The sequence below is a fragment of the Theropithecus gelada genome, chromosome 9, assembly GCF_003255815.1.
Source record: "Theropithecus gelada isolate Dixy chromosome 9, Tgel_1.0, whole genome shotgun sequence".
NCBI lineage: Eukaryota > Metazoa > Chordata > Mammalia > Primates > Cercopithecidae > Theropithecus > Theropithecus gelada.
In genome coordinates, this window is record NC_037677.1 from 73,983,628 (window position 1) to 74,007,138 (window position 23,511).

General features: G+C 39.2%; 1 protein-coding gene across 6 annotated transcripts in view; it reads left to right on the forward strand.

The window, feature by feature from the left end:
* The window catches only part of ANK3 (ankyrin 3), a 707,282-nt gene that overhangs the window by 594,215 nt on the left and 89,556 nt on the right, over positions 1–23,511 (forward strand). For all 6 annotated transcript variants that reach the window (XM_025395913.1, XM_025395911.1, XM_025395909.1 and 3 more), the window contains 2 exons: positions 63–186; positions 4,811–4,913. In XM_025395913.1, coding sequence (XP_025251698.1) covers positions 63–186; positions 4,811–4,913 — 227 coding nt within the window. The remainder of the gene's footprint in view (positions 1–62; positions 187–4,810; positions 4,914–23,511) is intronic.

Consider the following 23,511-nt stretch of genomic DNA (forward strand, 5'->3'; position numbering starts at 1 on the left):
CTCCACAGCTGACACATTCAAAAGGGAAGCTTTTGATGTGGGCTTGCTTTCTACATCTGTAGGTGAAGATGCAATGACGGGGGACACAGACAAATATCTTGGGCCACAGGACCTTAAGGAACTGGGTGATGATTCCCTGCCTGCAGAGGGTTACATGGGCTTTAGTCTCGGAGCGCGTTCTGCCAGGTACTTCATTGTTGCTGTCTTTCATAGTTAATTTAAAACAACCATGATTTGCCATAAATCAAAATCATGTTCATTTTTCACATTATCCCAAAATGTGTTCTTTGGATGAAGACGTGAATTTAGCGAAATGTTCTCGACGCAAATACACATGCTCTGCTGTTTTCTTTTGTGGTTTGTAGTTGTTAATTTCATGTGATTGACCATGTTAATTGTGTGTTCTTTTTTTCCCACTTTGCAGTCATGCTTCCAGCACAGTAGCAAAAGAGCTCACTGACAAAACTGGGAGAACCAATCTGAGTCACATATTTCAAAATTAAGTTTTGTTCCATATTGAAAGAAAATATTATTTGCTAATAAGTAAGAAATACATGTGTAGATTGTTCACTATTCTCTGTTATTGAAATAATAATTCAAGATTAAAAGAGAGCATTTTTGAAAAAAAATTATATTGTTTATTAAAGTTGTCTACCAAGTGTTTGAGTATCTCTTCTAAAACTGTTCCATTATTTTGTTTATAAGGGACATGTTGGAAGTATAACAGTGATTTACCAAAAGTCACAGACAGGAATGGTGACAAATTCAGTTCTTACAACTGAAGTGGAAAACTTCTGTATGGGAAAACCTTGACTCAAACTTTTCTTACACTGTTGAAAGAAACAGAACCTTGTGCAGAATTTGGAGACTTCTTTGCCCTAGTGTGGATTAACAGAGTGTTTGCTGACAGTGAAGTTATTTTAAAGCTAATAATTAAACCTTATAAGCCAGAGCCCTGAGGACATTTTCCTATAGTTTAAGGATCTGTTGTAAAAAGTTTCATTGTCTAATAGTAAATGGCACTTCCCACAAAGTAAACCCTGGAGTTTATTCTCATTGTAGTTGGTGTGGCCAGTATGGATATTGAATTGATTTTTCTTCTAGTCTTTTTTTTAGTAGGAATTTGAAACTCACATAGCTTAGTAGAACTTTTGCCTTATAAATACATTTATAAAAGGCCTTAAAGTCTTATTGTAGCAGGTGTCATTAACAGGAAGAGGAAAAATAACTTTAAAAAAATATGCAATATTTTAGGCGATCAAAGATAGCAACAAGTTAAAATGGAAAATATGTAGAACGTTTAAGGTTCTTGAGATCCTTTAGATCTTGTTTAAATCTTAGAGATTTATAACTTTTGAAATCCAACAACTAGCTTGCCTTCTCTTCTGATAATATATGACACATTTTGTGATCAATCATTTTTATGTAGAAAACTGTAGTAGCTGACCTCCAGTGACATAGGAAACCAGAATATCACACTGTAATTTTTTTCTTAATATAATTCCAAGGCTTTCATACTTCTAATTTTGATTGCACTATTATTTGTTGCTATTATATGTAACTCATTCTTTTTTTACTTTGATGACTCATGTTATGCTCAGAGGCAAACATTTTTAAAAACTCTATAAAGCCAATATTTTTAAGCACAATGTTAGAGTATTATCAAGTAAAATATATTCTGAGTGTAACATTTTAAAAGGAATACATTAAATGTGTAACTCATTCAACCATAACATTTTTTTTCTTTTTTCTCTGTCTGATTTTTTGCTTTCTATTCTGTTTTATTTTTTTTTCTAAAATTACTTTAAAATAGTCCCAAGATAAGGTAAGAAGACATGGCACTTTTATAGTGTTTCTCTTCCCTTTCCTGGCTCATGCTCTCATTTTTATTTTCTTTAGCATTGTAATGTGATGTGCTGTGATGTGCTGCGATGTGCTTTCTTTTTTTCTGCTCAGCTTTAGAAAAATCAGTAAAAATTTTGTGATTTTAAGAAAACTAGAAAGTGTATAATAAATATTACTTACACAAAATTGATCAAATACTTAAGGAATTTCTTTCCCTTAACAAGTTTTGTATAGTGCATGAAGTAATTAAAGAAATTTCACTGGGTTTGAAAAGTCCTGATGTGAAGGGCTGTTTGTTTGCTGGTTGCTGTTTTATTTGAGTTGTGCTAGGTAAATTAATATAAATTTAGAATTCTGGGGCATGTTTTTCTAACACTTCCTATATTTAACACTCAGGGTGTACTGATGGCTACAAATAAAATAGTTGGCCTTAGTTAAAAACAATTTAATGCTTTCTAGATCCCCATACAAATAATCTTTAATTTTAGGCTAAAAGTACTTGGAAGTATTCAGGATTCAGAGTGAAGCTTGATGGATTTAATTGACTCCATATGTCTAACTTAAATTGGTCTGGAATGATCAGAAGTAGGAACTTCAGACATTATGTAAAATGAAGACATCTTTAGGCCTTTCTGTTGATAGCTCCCAATTCTGGGCTCTGTTCTGCAGTTGGCACTCACAGAGAAATTAAAAGAAGGAGGAGACGTTTAAAAAGTATCAACAAATTTTAGATAAATTTAAAAATAGAAATTAAAATGAATGGATAATTATTTTTTAAAACTTTTAAGTGTTTGTCCACATAGAAAACTGTTTCATACACCACCAATGTTAACATATCATGCCATGGGGACCGTAATTTGAAGAAATGAATGTCTAATGCAGACAGTGGCCAGCGACTCTCAAATCACACCACTGGAGCAAAATTTAACATTGTTATGAGTACTTAGAAGCTGCGCTAATAGTGTAGCCACTAGCCACCTATAGTTACTTAAATTAAAATTAGTTAAATTCAGTTGTTCATTCACACCAGCCACATTTCAAGTGCTCAGTAGCCAGTGTTGTTGGTCAGCTCAGATTTAGCACATCCCCTTCATAGGAGAAAGTTCTGTCGGACAGCGTTGAGTTAGAGAATTCCTGCTCTTAGGAAGCTTCTACTGTATTTGAGGGAAGAAACTAGAAACTAGACTAAGAGACTAGAAACAGGAATGGCAGAAAGAAGGGCTTGCAATTGAAACTGGGGAAAAAACAGAGTAATGGGTTCCATGACTGGGCATGGAGGGCCTGACTGTGCAAGTGGCCAGAGTCATGTGGCTTACTAGATAAGTTCCTGTGTGCAGGAATTATGCTTATAATGGTCTTTTAATAAGTTTTGCTGAATACACTAAATAATGACTCTGTAGAATGATGGTTGTTTGGGGATAAGAGAGGTCCATCTGAGATTCTCATAAAAGTGAAGGCTCCCAATCCTAGAAGAATGTACGTACTTATCTGTGTAGACACTTAGAATGAGGCCTTTAATATCAGGAGGCACTGTACCTTGACAAAAGGATACCCACTTTCTGGTTTTCTTTAGTATAGCAGGCAGTGGGAAAAAGAAATTGTTTTATGCAAGAATCATTTATTTACCTCTTATGTATATCATCTTTGTTCATTTCCCCATCAAGCACACAAAAGGCAAGGCCAAAACCAAAGTCTGACTAGTTCCACTGGTAAAGATACAAGAAGCCACTTTTAGATCCAGATGGTTTTTTAATTATACAGGCAGTGAAAGGAAGAAGTGAAAGGTGCTGGCTTCTCATGATCCTTGTCCCCTACACCTAAAAGGACACCAAAACAAAAGGGGCTGGATGTCTACAATGCTAGTTGTGGGATACCCCATTGCTGAGGAGCCAATACTAGACTTCAGCTAAATGGTTTTATATTCTGCAGCTCTGTTCCAAGGAGAGCAGAATAGGAATCCTCATACATCATTAGAAAGAGGAAGTGATGAAAGCTATCTCATGGCAGCCTCCCAGGTGAGACGTGGAGCTGAGTAGCAGATGGTCTCGTGGAAGCTCCTCACCAACCTCCATCCTCTGAGTTCCTGGAAGATCACAGGGTGTTCTGTGAAGGCTCAGATTAGCTTCAATTCTGGTCTTTGCCTGTATGACTTATGTGAATACATGCAAGGTCATGAGAGTGACATGGCAGAACTGTTCTCCCAAGGGCCCTGACTCTATTGGGTTTTAGTTTAGAGGTCACTGTGATGATGGCATATCAGGGCATCAGGGTACCTGCATCTGAGAAGTTCAAGGGCCATATGGAGGATTTACAGAGACTGGAAAGAACAGTCGAAGGAGCAAGAAAGACAACAGTAGAGCAAAGAAAGAATATTTGCAGTGAAGAACAAATAACCATGCAGGGAATATGAATGTTTCCTGAAAGCCAGGAAGATGGCAAAGAGGATCATGCAAAGTGTATTCGTAACACTACTTCCTTCTTGATGTTTTCTATGAGTAGCAACAACAGACCAGAGTTCTCAGTAAGTCCCGAAGACTTATAAACAGACCCATTTAAAGTAGACATAATTCTAATCAGTAGCACATGTCAAGTAGACATAGACCAGAAAGAGGAGACATTCTAACATAAGATCTTGTCCTAGAAAAATCTACCAACTGTCTAGAATCATCTGGTTCTTCTCAATTGTCATGTCGGTTCAACTTCATAGTGAAACATCCAAAGTTTTCATGCATTTCATATTCTCAAAATTGGCCTAATTTTAAACAAAATCTAATCATAAGATTGTCTACACTGAAGACATTTTCTCAAATATAAGGGATTTTACTTTTCACTATGTCCTTTCAAGAACAACTTTTGTTGATATTTTTAGCCATCTTGCCTGTTCTTAAAGTTGCATGCATTAATTTTTTTTTATTCATCTCATCATCATCTACCACTGTTGAATGGTTAACTGTAAATACAACAGCCTCCGCTCCTTCAGTTCGGATAGGTCTTACACCTTGAACAGAAGCTCCTATGCACGGGACAGCATGATGATTGAAGAACTCCTTGTGCCATCCAAAGAGCAGGTATGCATTCTTTTCAAAATAGCCTTTGACTATTAAACTTACATTTGTATGATTTAAACAAGCTCTTTGTCTTGTGACAAAAAATATATTTCTGTATGTTTGATTTTGCATTTGTAAATCTTCTGGTACTAGCCAGTTTAAAAAAAAAAAATAAGTTGTACTATAAGCAGAAATATTCCTGTCTTCTGCAGGTGAGGAAGATAGGAATATCAGAGAGGAACTCAGAAAGTCCTAGGAAATGTGTAGTTACCTTTCTCTTCTCTAGGTCAAATCTATTTCAATTTTTTAAAAGGAGAGTTAATAATCATTAGTAGCTGAAGTTGCTGGTATTAACCTCATAAATGTTTTGTTTTTTGGAGACAGAGTCTCTGTCACCCAGGCTGGAGTGCAGTGCCGTGATCTCAGCTCACTGCAGTCTCTGCCTCGTGGGTTCAAGTGATTCTCATGCCTCAGCCTCCTAAGTAGCTGGGACTACAGGCCCACCACCACACTCAGCTAAGTTTTGTATTTTTAGTAGAGACGGGATTTCACCATGTTGGCCAGGCTGGTCTAGAACTCCTGACTTTAAGTGATACACCTGCCTCGGCCTCCAAAATTGCTGGGATTACAGGTGTGAACCACTACACCCAGCCTGAATTTTGCCAAACAAACTGTGTATCTATGTTGGAATTTGTTAGAATTGTTTTTAATAAGTAAAGATGAGACTGGTCATTTTTTGTTCCCTTAGCTTCAAAGTTGCCTTTGATGGGTGTCTAAAGATGTGATAGTATTTTGCTTTCTACCAGAATCTGTGCTATATGCATTTGGTGTTTGTGTAATTTTTTTCTTCCAATAATTGTGGTTGAATTGATAGTGGGTTACTCTAAGAAGTTCCAGTAACACAGCTTTCCTGCATCTGGGCTCAGAATGGTCCTGGAATACTTAATACACAGATAATACCTGGCTTTAAGTATGCACAGTAGTGATTTAATGATAGATGAAACTGTCTGGACAATAAAACATTTAAAGGTGACGTATAATATTTAAACAATGTAAATGGTGAAATCATGCTGGGCTTTTTGACTCACTGCACAATGAAGGTGAATTGGATCAGATGAATAAGTGATAGTCACTTATCATAGCCAAGGTAGAGGTTAAGCAGTAGGTAGACTTTTGGGACTCCCACATGTCTGCAGATGCTGATGTCTAGACATACACATGTGTGTTGTACTTCATAGGGACCTACAATAAATATTTTATTACTTTTTACTCTCTAAAACATTCTTAACAAGCAGGCCTTACAGAGGTGAATACAGTGGTTATTCAGTATTTGGTCAGACAAAAAAAAACTCTTTTAAAAATGATTATAGGCTGGGCATGGTGAGTCACACCTGTAATCCCTGCACTTTGGAAGGCCAAGGTGGGCAGATCACTTAAGGTCAGGAGTTCATAACCAGCCTGGCCAATGTGGTGAAACCCCGTCTCTACTAAAAATACAAAAATTAGCCAGGTGTGGTGGCGGGCACCTGTAATCTCAGCTACTCGGGAGGCTGAGGCAGGAGAATTGCTTGAACCTGGGAGGCAGAGGTTGCAGTGAGCCAAGATCACACCACTGCACTCCAACCTGGGCAACAGAGCGAGACTCTGTCTCAAAAAAAAAAAAAAAAAATTATAGGTGCATGTATTAGTCTGTTCTCACACTGCTAATAAAGACATACTAGAGACCAGGTAATTTATAAAAGAAAGAGGTTTCACTGACTCACAGTTTCACCTGGCTGGGGAGGCCTCACAATCATAGTGGAAGAGCAAGGGACATCTTACATGGTGGCAGACAAGAAGATAACTTGTGCAGGGTAACTCCCCCTTATAAAACCATCAGATCTTGTGAGACTTATTCAGTATCACGAGAACAGCACGGGAAAGACCTGCCCCTGTGATTCAGTTACCTCCCACCAGCTCCCTCCCACAACAGGTGAGAATTGTGGGAGCTACAATTCAAGATGAGATTTGGGTGGGGACACAGACAAACCATTTCAGTGCAATAGCATGTCATGGGTTTTAAGTGGGTATTAGTACCAGAGAAAGCACTTGTCTCAAATAATGAAACTAAGCTCTTGGGTGTTGCCAGGAATTGGTTGACATTTTCTGCTTGGTTGGCCGTGGTCATTATCTTAGTCTGTAATCCTGCTCTTTTCATATTCCCAATTGAAATGAGATGGCAGTGGAGATACTGATAACATTTATAAGTATAAAAATGCCTGTTACTCTCTACACTCTAAGGAAACCCCACAAAACTTACAAAATCACAGGTGAAAGGAGACTCCCCAGGTATCAATGACACTTTGCTCATGTAGAAAGCGTGTGCCAGGGAATGTCTGATCAAACCTAATTGTGGCTTATATTTCTGCATATTAACTTGCCATGGGTCAAGGGTATGAAATTGGAACCACCACCACCATCACCATGACCTTACCATCATCACTGTCACTTCCACCACCGCTACCACCACCACTATTACCACCATAGTTATAGTTACTCTACCACCCAACTTCTGCACATCAATGTTGAAGTAAAATGCAAGTGTTTGTGGTGCTACAAAATGGCTTCTGAGGGTCCTCACACCATTGCCTATTAACTATTACCAAGACTTACTTACTGAGGTAGACTGGAGGGGCAGCATTTACTCAGAACTAAGGATTTGTGAACAGAAGTAGAAGACAAAGAGAAATTTTGAGATGAAACTGATGCTCTTGTAGTCAGTTGTTGCTTCCAACTCAAAAATACTTCTGTGGACATCGTGAACACGTCTATAGACCTATCAGAGGAAAGGAGAGCATAGGACATCTGAAAATCTTTCAAAATAAACTTTAAGTTGATAATGTAGAAACAGGAAGTTGCTGTCTTTAATGAGCACAGAATACCCGCATAGGCATTCCTTGTGGAACCAGCATGTTTAATGAGCATATAACACTACTCAGAGCCATGCAAATCCAGGATAAATTGGCAGATTTTGGAGGGGGAAATGAAAGTCGTATAGACATTTTAGGGATTGTTAAGGGCATTTGAAAATGTCTTGGAGATACCTGTGTATGTAGGAAATCATTGATAATTTTCTTAGCAGTGATAATTTTAGCATTGGTAATTTTCTTTTTTTTTTTTTTTTTTTTTTTTGAGACAGAGTCTCGCTTAGTCGCCCAGGCTGGAGTGCAGTGGCGCGATCTCGGCTCACTGCAAGCTCCGCCTCCCGGGTTCACGCCATTCTCCTGCCTCAGCCTCCCGAGTAGCTGGGACTACAGGCGCCCGCCGCCTCGCCCGGCTAATTTTTTGCATTTTTAGTAGAGACGGGGTTTCACCATGTTAGCCAGGATGGTCTCGATCTCCTGACCTCGTGATCCGCCCGCCTCGGCCTCCCAAAGTGCTGGGATTACAGGCGTGAGCCACCGCGCCCGGCATCATTGGTAATTTTCTTAGCTCATCACTGCTACTTACTGAACCTACTCAGAATATTGGGGTATGCATGCTGAAGTTTTCCAGAATTAAGCAATCATTAATTCAACTATTTATTTCCAAATAGTTCAGCCAAAAAAAGCACATGTGGATATAGCAATGTTAATTGTTGAATCTAGGTGGAAGGTACATGGGTATTTTTTATACAGTTTTTCAACTTTTTTATTTGTGTGAACAATTTCAAAATAGTAACTTGGAGGAAGGAGGAAATATCCTGAAAGAGGTGCATTAACTTTTGAAGCCTCTAGTTTCGAGACTAAAAAAGTTAATGAACCTCTATTATTATAGATAAATAAAATTATAGCTGTAGAGGAGGAGGAAATGGCTAATTCCTCAAAGAAGAAGCTGGCAGACAGAAGTGTCTAGATACACTATGCAAGACTAATGGGAAACATTTACTTCAGAAGTGCATTTAAACTGAGGATTAAATGACAAAAAATTATTAGTTTCTGTTTTTCATTTCTCTAATTTTGTAATTATAATATTCAAAATATAGCTCTTCCACAGTAATAATTTTGTTGGAAAGCATGAAACAAGTTTTCAGTATTTAGAATTCCCAAATCAATGACATATAACTTGTTGTCAGATTTAAAACTACACTGTCATTGCCCAGTTAAAGTTGCCTTGACAAGTAAAGGTGAAAAATGAGTAAAAATGAACTCTTCTACACTTCTCTTTTTCAATGAGTAGATCTCACTCTTACAAAGTACAATTGCCTCTTTATTAGCCTGCTGATTAATCAGTTTGCATATTAACCACGGTTAAAGTGCAGTTGAAACCCAGGGTGATTAGTGTAGGCCTGCCACCTCTCCTTCTGGGGACCTGTGCTGGCTGAAGGCACCTGTGGAGGCCAGAGCTGGGGGAGGGGAGTGGGAGAGGTGGAGCCATCCCCACCCCCTGTTGAGCCTGAATATTGATTAGTCCATAACCCGCTTAATTCCCTCCTGGATAGTCAAGAGTAGACTCTTTTGTTACAGGTTATCGTGAACTTCCTATTCTTTTACCTTCCCTTTACTTCAGAAGTGCATTTAAACATTTTCTATTAGAATTAAGTGACAAAAAATCATTAGTTTATGTCTTTCATTCCTCTAACTCTGTATTTATAAATTTCAAAATGTAGCCTTTCCACAGCAATAATTTCAGAAAACATGAAAGAAGTCTGTTAGCCAAAAATCACCTGAAGATATGTTATGGAAAATGTATATGTAAATGAAATCATGTCTTGGATTTGTCAAAAGATCTTTCTATTTAAAGCAATGACTCAATCTGGACCACTTATGAGCATCTCTTGGAGAACTTTGGTGTGTGGGGAGGGGAGGTGTGTGTGACAGAGTCTCGTTCTATCACTCAAGTTGGAGTGCAGTGGCGTGATCTCAGCTCACTGCAACCTCCGCCTCCTGGGTTCAAGTGATTCTTGTGCCTCAGCCTCCCTATTTGCTGGAATTACATGCGTGTGCCACCCCGCCCGGCTAATTTTTGTATTTTTTAGTAGAGACGGAATTTTGCCATGTTGCCCAGGCTCGTCTCCAACTCTTGACCTCAAGTGATACGCCCACCTTGTCCTTCCAAAGTGCTGGGATTACAGGTGTGAGCCACCATGCCCTGCCACCTGGAGAACTTTTAAAAAGACGGTTGCTTAGTTCCTGATTTCCTTGGCCTGTGTAGAGCCTGGGCACGCAATTCTAAATGCACCCAAGATTGAAAGCCACTGATTCATAGTCAGTGTTCTTAAGTGGGGGTGCACACTGGAATTACCTGTGGCTCTTTTAAAAGCAAGCTGCCTGCAGAATCAGAATTTCCATGTCTGGCTTGTACCGTTAGTTAGTAACTACCGATTTAAGGCAACTCTCACTAGAAGCTTGGTGTGTATTGGTCAGTCAACATCTAATGTATTTGTTTTATAAGCTCAGATTTGTGTGTATCAGACTGAGAGCAACACCTGTGCTTGGAAACATTCCTCTCCAAACAGGAGTTAATAAATAAAGAAAAGGGATGAGTCTAAACTGAAGCCTGATTGTCTGGGGTGATTGTAATAGCATGGTGCTTTCATTTCTTCTGATGTAATTATTGAAAGCAACTGTCTGGTACAGCTTAATGTACTTAAGACACATTACTGTGTGTGATCCACATCAGACAGTGTTCATTACATAAATGGAATGCTATTCACTAGATGCCTTCAGTGTCAGGAGATATAATGGTGGTAACACTTATGGTGGTGGTGAAAACAGCTAATTTTGAGCTCCTATTATGTGCCTGGAACTATTCTAAGTGATTTAGCAGTATTAAGTTGTTTACAGTTCACAATATCCCTATGAAATAATTTGTTAACACCATTAAAATGATGAAGAGGCCGGGCACGGTGGCTCACACCTGTAATCCCAGCACTTTGGGAGGCCAAGGTGGGTGGATCATTTGAGGTCAGGAGTTTGAGACCAGCCTGGCCAACATGGTGAAACCCTGTCTCTACTAAAAATACAAAATTTAGCTGAATGGTAGTGGTGCATGCCTGTAATCCCAGCTACTCGGGAGGCTGAGGTAGGAGAACCTCTTGAGCCTGGGAGGCAGAGGTTGCAGTGAGTCAAGATTGCGCCGCTGCACTCCAGTCTGGGCAAGATAGTGAGACCCTATCTCAAAAAAAGAAAAGAAAATGAAGAAACTGAGGCACAGACAGCTTGAGTAACTCACCCCCGGGGACACAACTTGTAAGTGGCAGAGTCACTGGCCATCTGGCTCCAGATTGCCTCATTTTATCTTGAACACTCTGCATCTGCATTGCTCAGTGCAAGAAAAAGGCCTGTAAGGAGTCCAAGTATTTTTTAGTCTGTCCTCCGGGATCTTGTACTTGCTAGTATTCTTGATTGGGCCACAGAACCCCATCGTGATCTATTTTTTAGCATGAAAGATTATATTTAGACAGTGTTCTTCATTACATTTATTTCTAATCCTAATAAAGTCTTTTATTTATTCAATGTGCTTTAAAAAGAACTGACATAACATATTCAGTAACAATTATAAAAAGTATGAAGAACTGGCCGGGCGTGGTGGCTCATGGCTGTAATTCAAGCACTTTGGGAGGCCAAGGTGGGCAGATCACATGGTCAGGAGATCGAGACCATCCTGGCTAACACGGTGAAACCCTGTCTCTACTAAAACTACAAAAAATTAGCTGGGCGTCGTGGCACGCACCTGTAATCCCAGCTACTTGGGAAGCCAAGGCAGCAGAACCGCTTGAACCCAGTAGGTGGAGGTTGCAGTGAGACGAGATCGCACCACTGCACTCCAGCCTGGGAGACCAAACGAGACTCTGTCTCAAAAAAAAAAGAACTAAAAATTATGGCATGGAAGGCATCATTACAGGAATGGAAATATATGACCTTCAGACAGATAAAAGGTAGAAGGCATGACACCAGTTTACAAATAGTTAGCAGGCTGGCCGGGCGCGGTGGCTCAAGCCTGTAATCCCAGCACTTTGGGAGGCCGAGATGGGCGGATCACGAGGTCAGGAGATCGAGACCATCCTGGCTAACACGGTGAAACCCCGTCTCTACTAAAAAATACAAAAAACTAGCCGGGCGAGGTGGCAGGCGCCTGTAGTCCCAGCTACTCGGGAGGCTGAGGCAGGAGAATGGTGTGAACTCGGGAGGCGGAGCTTGCAGTGAGCTAAGATCCAGCCACTGCACTGCAGCCTGGGCGGCAGAGCGAGACTCTGTCTCAAAAACAAACAAACAAACAAAAAACAAATAGCAGGCTAACCAATTAATTTATCTTCCTTTAAATGACCCTAGAATTAGTTCTAAGACTGAAAGGTATGTATATACTGTAGGCAGAAGCATTTAGTTCAGTATGACTTTTTATAGAGTCGTTCAAAGACGGGAGAAAAGCAGAAGTCACTTACCGATGTCAGTTGGTTTTCCCTGAGTACACGCATTTGGCTTTCCGCATATACCCATTTCCATGGCAGTGCCTGGATCTGGTGGCCAAATCCCTAACCCCTACCCATTTCTCAGCTAATGTTGTTTAGACAGGGCATAAGTCCCTCCTGTTCTGTAACACCGATACCCAAATCAGGCCGTTCAGAGCGTTCGTATCTCCTGGATTACAGCAGTTACTTTAGGATGAAAAGTGAAATCTGAGCCCGTCTAGTGAGACTCAAATTTGAGACTTTGTCTAACCTTTTGGGAAAGAAAAACTCCACTGGGGTTCCTAAGCTATAAAGATGACATAAGCCCAAAGCTGCTGGGAGTAGAATGTGAAGACAAATGATTCCTACCATCATTTGAGCTGGATTCAACCAACCTTGAAGTTAGCACCATTCAGATTTTCTTGCCATATAAACCAGCAATTTAATTTCAATCTCCCCCATCCCTGCAAAGGGAGTATCTTAAACCAGTTCAATTTGGCTTTCTGTCATTACTAATGTGCTTGCTGTTGGTGGTAATGAAACCTGGTAGGAGCAACCACATATCAATGGAAACATAAAAAGTCTAGCATCTTAAAGTGCCGTTCAACCTTGAGATTCTATTATTTTATGCTTTCTCTCTAAAATTAAATAAATCCAGTGTTAACAAAAGAAAAAGAAAATGAACTATGATTTAAGAGAATGCTATAAACTTGGGAATTTCTTTTTACTTTTCTTTTCTTTTTCTTTTCTTTTTATTTTTTTTTTGAGATAGAGTCTCACTCTGTCACCCAGGCTGAAGTGCAGTGGTGTGATCTCAGCTCACTGCAAACTCTGCCTCCCAGATTCAAGCAATTTTCATGCCTCAGCCTCCCCAGTAGCTGGGATTACAAGCACGCACCACCACACCTTGCTAATTTTTTTGTATTTTTAGTAGAGACGGAGTTTTACCATGTTGACCAGGCTGGTCTCAAACTTCTGGCCTCATGAGATCCGCCCACCTCTGCCTCCCAAAGTGCTGAGATTACAGACATGAGCCACCACTCCTGGATAAACTTGGGTATTTCTAAACAAAAATTTTAGAAAGGAGCCCCTTGCCAATTGATCACTCTAAATTGAACACCTTCCATTTCCTTACAGTTCTGTTGACTTCAGGACAGTGTATCTATGAGAAGAGAGGAATAGGATAGCTGTTTGGCCCTGCTCTCTCTCTGAGTAGATTTCTTTCTTTTGAAGACTTCCTTTTCAGACCAGATTTGCCTACATGGTTTGCTCCTGAGGGGACTAGTGGCAGGCCTTCAATAGTGACCGGTGTAGAAGGCTTAACTAGACTGTGATGTCAAAAGTTGCACTGGCTGTTTGAATGCTGACTGTGGAGAACATTCTGTAAGTGATATTGGAGGCCTCATTATAGCCATCGTGTACAGGAAGGCTGCTATCACATCTTCTACCCCATAACTCTTCTCATTTATCTCACAGCCAAGGATCCTGATTCCTTTGGATTGGACTTGGTCTTTTTTGAGGCTAAGGATGATTTCATATACATTTAGTCATATAATGTGTAATGTACAATTTGATATGTTAGCAAGTAGTGTGAAAATTGGAGAGTTCTTCAGAAGAAACTACCTGCTTGTATTTTCAAGATCTAGGCATTTTCAATTATCTCAGTAATACGAAGGGAGAAGAATACCTAACCCAAAAGGCTGCCTATGCTAACAGTCAGATTTTCCTCCTCTACCTCTCAACCCTATTCCACCCACACTCCCACCCCCATCTCCCACACCCATTGGCACATAAACCTTGCTATTTCTTTCATGTAAGCTAATTTCTAAGGGGGGGGTGCTCAGAAATGTGCATGGTGGCAGAAGGTAGCCATCCTCAGATTAAAGATTTGCTAGAGATAGTCCCCCTAGAAGATAAGCACATTTGACTGGTGACATTTAATATGCTGCTTTCTCTCTTCAAAGTGCTTTGCCAGCATTACTCAGGTGATCCATTCAACGCCTCTCAAAGATTGGTCAGCAAGATTACAGATTTTTTTTTTTTTAAGGCAGAGAGGTTGGTATTGTGACTTCCTTAAGGTAGTGCAGTTAGTTTTGATGTCTCAAACTGGGTGTTGACACACTCAGCTTCCACCCTGACCTTGATTCACTTTCTCTGTTCAAGTTCATAACCAGATTGTCTTGAAATCAATCCACTTTGGAAATTTAACGTAGTTTCTTTATGTGCTATTCTCAAATAAAATAAGTCTTAAGAGTAATAAGAGTTGACTTCAAGAAAATAAATACTGTAAGGGAAAAAAGACCTGCTTTTTCTATTATGGTAGGCCTTTAATTTTTATTTTATTTTACTACTTGTGTCAGGTTTCCTTTTATGGAATCCATTTCGTAAAAGTGTTTCCATGTAGTTGTGCTGGATGTTTAAACCTGCTACTATCGATTTGGGTAGGAGTTTGCCATTTCACTCAATATCTACTGCACATCACAATAATTATACTTAATACAGTACCTGCCACAATATTTTATTAAATGCATCATCTCATTTCATGCTTTTGGCTACCTAATGGAATGGGTACAGACAAGGAGGCCAGGGCTGTGAGGAGTGTTTAGCTTGTCCAGTTAAATAGCTTGTCCACAGCTATTAGGCGGTAGAGCTGAGAACGGACTGTAAATCTGATGGGTGCTTAAACCCATTCTCCTCCTGGCCACTAGGCAATAGTGCCACTCTAATAAGCGAAGCATAGCAGATCTGAGTAAAGCGGATTAGCCATGGGAAGAATTGATGCATAGACAAGTATTTTGCAAAGCAAAAACACCACTATTATTTTTGCTAATCCAGCAGGCAGCTCTGACTTCTCCCTGTGGTGTGAAAAGGATATGCTATCCTAAATATCTACATAGAGGGATGCAACATTATAGAAATATAAGAAATAAATTATCTTCAATTATTAAAAATCTAGAGGTAGGCTGGGCACAGTGGCTTATGCCTGTAATCCCAGCACTTTGGGAGGCCGAGGCGGGTGGATCACTTAAGCCATGAGTTCGAGACCTGCCTGGTCAACATGGTGAAACCCCGTCTCTACTAAAAATACAAAAAATAAAATAAAATCAGCTGGGCATGGTGGCACATGCCTATAATCCCAGCTACTGGGGAGGCTGAGGCAGGAGAATCGCTTGAACCCAGGAGGCAGAGGTTGCAGTGAGCCAAGATAGATCGCACCACTGCACTTGAGCCTAGGCGACAGAGTGAGACTCTGCCTCAAAAAATAAAATAAATAAGTAAATATCTAGGGTATGAGATTAACATCATCTATGTTTTTGTTTGCATGGTAATTTAGAATTTTCAAGTCACTTTCACATTACTTGGGCCATTCCCTTCTCACGGTGAATCAGGGCAATTAATATTTTCTACCTGTCACCCTAATGCAGAAATGGAGGTTTAGTGAGTTTTCTGACTTGCCATTCACTGGGCTATGGAGTGACAGAGCCTGATTCAAACCCAAGTCATCTTATTCTTTGTGTGGGGAACTGACACTCTCATGGGTTCCCCTGCCTTGGCCCTGTCCAAGTTGTGGCCGTAGAGTGAAGTTATCCCTGATAGCCCTTTACTTTCTGTGGCTCCCAGTCTGATTGTATCATCCAACTGTTGCTAAACAAAATTGTATTTACAGTCTTCCAGAATTGTTGCACTGAGTGTTGCATGTGACCTGTTACTGGGAGATTTGCTGGTTGCTGTTAACATTAGCCTGTCAAGGCCACCAGTTATTATGCAAGACCACCTTCCCCCATAGGTGGTAGAGCTGTTAAGATAAGGAAACTTGCAGAGTTAGTTCTGGTCCTTAAGTCATGTCATCTAACACTGGAGGCTGACAGTCAGCAACCTAGAGAATTACTAATATTGGAGTTAATTGGATTTCGTTTTTTCTCTCTCTCTTGCAAACACTTTCTTGACCCTGCCTCTTTTCTTCCCTGCCTAGACAATTATTTCCAGACCTGGGCATTTGGGTGTGTCCTTGTTTGTAAGGCCAGTATGTACTTGTTCTCCTCTTTCCTCTAATGAATAGGACTAGTGAGAAACTATTTTTGGAAAGTATTAAGCTCTTGGAGACAGTGATATCATCATTAGTCAGGCTTTGGACTCTATTAAATAATGTGCATTTTCATTTTAATAATCCTTGACATCACTTCCAAAATGAAAAGTGATACGCTTATTCATACTATCTTTGGCGTGGGAATAAAAATTATTAAAAATTCAATGTGAATTTTTCTTTAACATAATGTTCTATTAAAGCCACCCAGTGCTAGGTGTTAACTTTGTATGGCCTGGTTTTTGAAGTCTCTCTAAACCTCAGTTTCCTCATCCGTCAAATGGCTCCATTACTCACAGGGCTAATAGGTTCTGACAACTCAAACAAAAAAATGAATGTATAGGGCTAGGTCAGTCCTTGGCCATTGAACTAATGCACAGTAAGTTGTGGTACTGCTGTTAACAAAGGAATGTAAATATTTTGAGTCAATAAACAAGACCTAGGCATTGATAAGATGCATTCTTGAATGGCTTCCATTGGTGTGATAAAAGCATCCTATGTATATTACTACAATGCCCCAGTGCTGGGACTGGAATATTTTTATTTTTGCTGTTTTCCCCCATAAATGATCAGATTGTAACAAATGAGCTAATTAATATAAGTGAAAGTCCTTTGAAAAGTATGGAAGGCTTTACACATATAAGGAGACGTTATAATTCCGTGCCAACACCAGCACTGCATTAGTGCCAGACTTTGATGTATGTTTTCTTTTATCTCCATATCAACCATCCCCAATTTGAAAATGCAGAAACGAAGACTGAGAAAAGTTGAGTAATCTGCTAATGATCACAAAACCAGCAGGTGATGCTGGGGCATCTCTGAAGGAGCTTTCAATAAGTAAAGATAAAGAAAGGTCAATGGCAAAATATCTCCTTTATTCCTGATGGAGGCCAGGCGAGGACTAGCTTAGTGTCTGAGCCATGTGGGCCTGCTAACTGAACCCCTGAGATAGGCACACTCCCCTACCTGTTGACTGTGGTGCTGACCCAGGCCAGGCACACTCTTTGCAGAAGTAGGCTTTGGAGAGAAGAGGAGGCTGCTCACTCTCTGTGCCCATAGATTGAAAACTGGATCTGAGCAGAACCTTCCCAGCTACCTTTCCCAAATCTGTCACTCAGATACATCACTTTAATTTCCAGGGCTAAAGTGAATATGAAGGGGCAGGGAGAGGCCCACAGTTACACAACTGAGTTGTCTTTTCAAACTGGAAAAATCAGGAGTGGGAAAGAAGTGTTTCCATTAACAAGAGGCAAAGGCAATTTCCAAATCTAAGTCTGTGACTCAACTTCAAAGCCAAGCTTTTCCGTTAAGCCCAGGCAACACCCCTCCTTGCTGAGGAAACTTAAAAGTCGGGTCAAGTTCATCTTTAACCATCATCATATGTGGTATCCTGTTTATTATTTTTATTTTAAATTTTTGTAAATACATAGTAGGTATATATATTTATGGGTGACGTGAGATATTTTTATACAGGCATGCAATGCATAATCACATCAGAGTAAATGGGGTATCCATCACCTCAAGCATTTGTCCTTTGTGCTACAAACAATCCAATTATGTACTTTTAGTTATTTTACAGTATATAATTAAATTTCTTTTGACTATAGTCACTCTGTTGTACTACCAAATACTAGGGTCTTATACTTTTTTTTTTTTTTTAAAGACAGGGTCTGGCCCTGTCACCCAGACTGGAGTGCAGTGGCACTACCTTGGCTCACTGCAACCTCTACCTCCCAGCTCAAGCCATCCTCCCTCCTTAGCCTTCCAAGTAGCTGGGACTACAGGCACACACCACCACGCTTGGCTCTTTTTTGTAATTTTTATAGAGATGGGATTTTACCATGTTGCCCAGGCTGGTCTTAAACTCCTGAGCTCAAGTCATCCGCCCACCTTGGCCTCCCAAAGTGCTGGGATTACAGACATGAGCCATGCACCCTGCCTTTATTCATTCCTTCTGTTTTGTTTGTTTGTTTGTTTGTACATTTTAACCATTCCCACTACCCTCCACCCCCCGCACTCCCTTACTACCCTTTCTAGCCTCTGGTAACAATCTTTCTACTTTGTATCTCCATGAACTCAATTATTTTAATTTTTAGCTTTTACAAAGAAGTGAGAACGTGAGAAATTTGTCTTTCTGTGCACAGCTTATGCTAACATAATTACCTCCAGTTCCATCCATGTTGTTGCAAATGACAGCCTCTCATTCTTTTTTATGGCTGAACAGTACTCCATTGTGTATACATACTCCATTGTGTATGTATTTTCTATTTCTACTCATCTGTGGATGGACACTTAGGTTGCTTCCAAATCTTGGCTGTTGTGAATAGTGCTGCAATAAATATGGGAGTGCAGATGTCTCTTTGATATACTTCTTTTCTTTTGGGTATATACCTAGCAGTGGGCTTACTGGATAGCATGGTAGCTCTATTTTCAGTTTTTTGAGGAACCTCCAGACTGCTCTCCGTGGTGGTTGCATTCCCACCAACAGTGTAAGAGGGTTCCCTTTTCTCCAAGTCCTGGTTAGAATTTGTTATTGCCTAACTTCTGAATAAAGCTATTTTAACTAGGGTGAGATTATATCTCATTATGGTTTTGATTTAAATTTCTCTGATGAGCAATGATGTTGGGGACTTTTTCACATACCTGTTTGCCATTTGTATGTCTTCTTTTGAGAAATGTCTATTCAGGTCTTTTGCCCATTATTATTAGATTTTTTTTTTCCCTAGAGAGTTGTTTGAGCTCCTTATATATTCTGGTTATTAATCCCTTGTCAGATGGATAGTTTGTCAATACATTCTCCCATTCTGTGGGTTGTCTCTTCACTTTGCTGATTGTTTCTTTTGCTGTGCAGAAGCTTTTCAGCTTGATGTGATCCCATTTGTCTATTTTTGCTTTGGTTGTCTGTGCTTGTGGGGTATTACTGAAGAAATTTTTGCACAGTTCAATGTCCTGGAGAGTTTCCCTAATGTGTGTGTGTGTTTTTTTTAATAGTTTCATAGTTTGAGGTCTTAGATTTAAGTCTTTAATTCATTTTGATTTGATTTTTGTATATGGCGAGAGATAGGGGCCTAGTTTCATTCTGTTACATATGGCTATCTAATTTTCCCAGCATCATTTATTGAAGAGACTATTATTCCTCCAATGTACATTATTAGCACCTTTGTCAAAAATCAGTTCACTGTAGATGTATGGATTTATATCTGGGTTCTATATTCTGTTCCACTGATCTATGTGTCTGATTTTTTCCTAGCGCCATGCCGTTTTGGTGACTATATCTCTTTAGTATAATTTAAAGTCAGATAATGTGATTCTTCCAGCTTTGTTCTTTTCACTTAGGATAGCTTTGGCTGTTCTGAGTCTTTTGTAGTTCCACATATATTTTAGGATTTTTTTTGAAATTTCTGTGAAGAATATCATTATTTTGATAGAGATTGCATTGAATCCATAGATTGCTTTGGGCAGTGTGAACAGACTGTTAAATATTTAACAATATTCATTCTCCCAATCTATGAACATGGAATATCTGTTAATCACTTTATTTCTTTTTATTTATTTATTTATTTATTTGTAATTTTTTTGAGATGAAGTCTCGTTCTGTTGCCCAGGCTAGAGTGCAATAGCACGATCTCGGCTCACTGCAACTTCTGCATCCTGGGTTCGAGTGATTCTCCTGTCTCAGTCTCCCGAGTAGCTGGGATTACAGGTGCATGCCACCATACCTGTCTGATTTTCTTTTTGAATTTTTAGTAGAGATGGGGTTTCACCATATTGGACAGGTTGATCTTGAACTCCTGACCTGAAGTGATCCACCCGCCTCAGCCTCCGAAAGTGTTGGGATTATAGGCATGAGACACCACCACGCCCAGCCGTTAATCATTTTAAATGTTTATTTGTTCAGTAATTAAATAGAGGCAAAGTTTTTTGCTAGTACAGTGGTGAACAAATGTAAGTGAATAGTTGAAATTTTATATTTCGGTTTTGAGTAGATTCTAATCTGTAGGAGTAAGTCTTTGCAGACAGGTAGCATGGAAATGAAATACTAATTCAGTATCTATGTAGAAAACCATAGGTTCCATTGAATTGCTTCATTTTATAGTTAGATGGATGCTCCGTAGGAAGAGTATTTTGTGTGCCTGTATTTAGGTTCTTAAACTTGAGTTATGTCTGTTCATAAACCTGAGCAAACCTCTCTGAAAACACAAAACTTAGAAGAGAAAGTACTAAGGTACCTAAAAACATGGTTAAGTGTTACTATCTGGGACAAATATTGGGACATATAGCTCAAAATAATATAGTCATTGTTTTGATCAGGTATGAGATTTGTTCGTGTTACAACAAAGCTTCAATGAGTGGCAGAGTTGCAAGAGTAGAGAAGTTAAGAAAGGACTCAGAGGGATGTGGAATCCATGTCCTGGCACACTCTGGCTTTGATAAATATTACATGATTGCAGTGATACCTTTTTGTGAGATATAATTCATTGTTTCAATAATTAATGGCACTAGTTCTAAGAGTACCAAAGGTAAATAATTTACTGTAATTACCAAAGAGGAATGATATTATTTATTTATGGGAACTTTTTTTAAAAAAATGAACCTTTGTGAAAAATAACCTTAGGCTCCCCAATATAGGAACTGTAGCTTGCCCTCCACTCCACTCATGCCAAAAAAATTAAAGGAACGTCACTACTTTGTGTTAAGTATTTTGCCCTACTCTGAAGGTTTGTTGGTTTGGTTCTCCAAAAGTCAGTACAAGTTGTTGTTAAATAAGGCCAGACTGAAACCAACACCTCATCTTTGGTTAACGCATATAGAATTTGAGAACTTTCCTAAATGGTTTATTGCCTTTGGCAAGTTAGAATCTTGGTTTCTTGGATTCTTATTAGAAGCTTCATTGCACACCCATTCACTAGATGTGTCCTTGCTCATTAAATGCAGATAAAGCTGTTCCTCATTCATTTTTGCATTTTCCTAGGACGTGGGTAAGATAGTGACTTGCATATAATTCTCTACAAATTTATTTTTCGTTCGACTTCAGGGCTATTTTTTTTAAAATCTGTGTAATTCAGAGTAAGTTTTTAAATTTAGATTTTATTATTACCAAAGTTATGCAATTAAATAAAAAGCCATATCATTCTACAAGACACACTTGTTAGAAAGAAACATAATCCCCATATACACCTTCAGTCCCCAATTTCTCCTTTCCAGAGACAAGTGCTTGGAATAATTTTTGATGACTCTTATGATGTGTTTGTATTATCTCTAAATACTACATGTATATTGTTCTTGTTGATTTTTCTCCATTTCAGGAATGGTTTATTGACTTCCCCAAATGAAAGCTGAAGCTTTAATTTTTTTCCCCACACTTTTCCTCCCCAACAATGCACACTTTGTATCCTCTCATTTCCCCAAAAGTTGTAATTTATTTTGCTTATAGCTGTATTTGATGCTTATCTTGTCACGCTTATGTAAATGTTACATATGTGGCTTATGTTGTGATTGCTTTTTCTTTCTTTTTCTTTCTTTTTTTTTTTTTTTTTTTTTGAGATGGAGTCTTGCTTTGTCACCCAGGCTAGAGTGCATTGGCGCAATCTCGGCTCACTGCAACCTCCACCTCCCAGGTTCAGGTGATTCTCCTGCCTCAGCTTCCTGAGTAACTGGGATTACAGGTGCATGCCACCACTCCCAGCTAATTTTTTGTATTTTTAGTAGAGAAGGGGTTTCACCATGTTGGCCAGACTGGTCTCAAACTCCTGACCTCAAGTGATCTACCCACCTCAGCCTCCCAAAGTGCTGGGATTACAGTCATGAGCCACCGCACCCGACCTGATTGCTTTTTCTTTCCAGCACAATATTTTATGTTCCCTGGGGTTTTTTCACTCGCTTGATGTCCTCTGTGTATATCAATAGTCCAACCCCAAAACTCTCCCCAAGGTGTACATATCTCTCAATATGTTCACATTCATTAGGTGATCTATCTGTCTTGTCTACTTACCTCATCTTGCTTAGAGCTTTCTTACTTGTCATATTCCTTATAGGTCCACTGCACACAGATGTGCTCTTGGGGTCTTCCTTCATCATAACCATGAAAATTCCCTTTGATTTCTCTTGTGTTGGAGTCCATGATGTCCTTTTTCTTGGGTTAGTCCTTCATTTTGGTGGAGTACATCTTCCAGGTAGTTTCCTCAGAGAGTGCATGAGAAAAACGTTTTTTAAGGTTTTACATATCTGAAAATATCTGTCTAGTTCATGCTTGTTTTTAGTTTAGCTGGTTATAGAATTCTGACTTGAAATCATTTCCTGTCAGAATGTTGAAGGAATTGCTCCATTGCCTTTTACCTTCACGTTTTGCTGTTAAAAGTCTGATACAGGCCCTCCATCTGTGACCATTTTTTCTCTGCATGTTTATAGACTCTGTCTTTGTCTCCACATTCGGAAATGTTACAATGATGTACCATAATGGGTTCTGTATTCACAGTGCTGGTCACTCACTGGGTCATTTGACTCTGGCAAACTCTGTCTTCAGCTCTGGAAAAGTTTCTTAAATTGTTTCCTTAATTTATTTTCCTTTGTTCACAATTTTTTTTTTCTTTCTAGAACTTCTTTTCTTTAGACTGAGGAGGAGGATTTGAACCTCCTGAACTTATCTTTTGCTTTCTTGTATTTTCTCTCCTGTTTTCTAGAGTTAAAAATTTCTCTATACTTTCTAGGGTTTTTTCAATATATTTGTTGCTTTCTAAGAGTTATTTTTCCCTGAATGTTTCTTTTTTTTTTTAATAAGTAGTCTATTGTTTCATGGGTGTAAAAATATCTCATCTCTCTCTCTATAATAATGAATAATTTTAAGTTTTCTTCTCCCTGAAAAGCCTGTTTCCTCCAATTTGCTTTCCTTCTGTTTGCTTGTTTGTTTTGTTTTTATACTAGATGCTTTTCTCAACCGTCTAGTGACTGACAACTGTCTACTCATTAATAAGCTCATTGGAAGCTCTCTATATCTTGTGGAGGTTGTTATCCGTGATTTCCACTGAAGTAATAAACCAGAACATTTCACTGGGAAATTCCAGTGGGCAGGTCAGAATCCTCAGAGACTTCCCATTTTTCTGCCTAGAACTCTGTCCCTAACTGTGTCT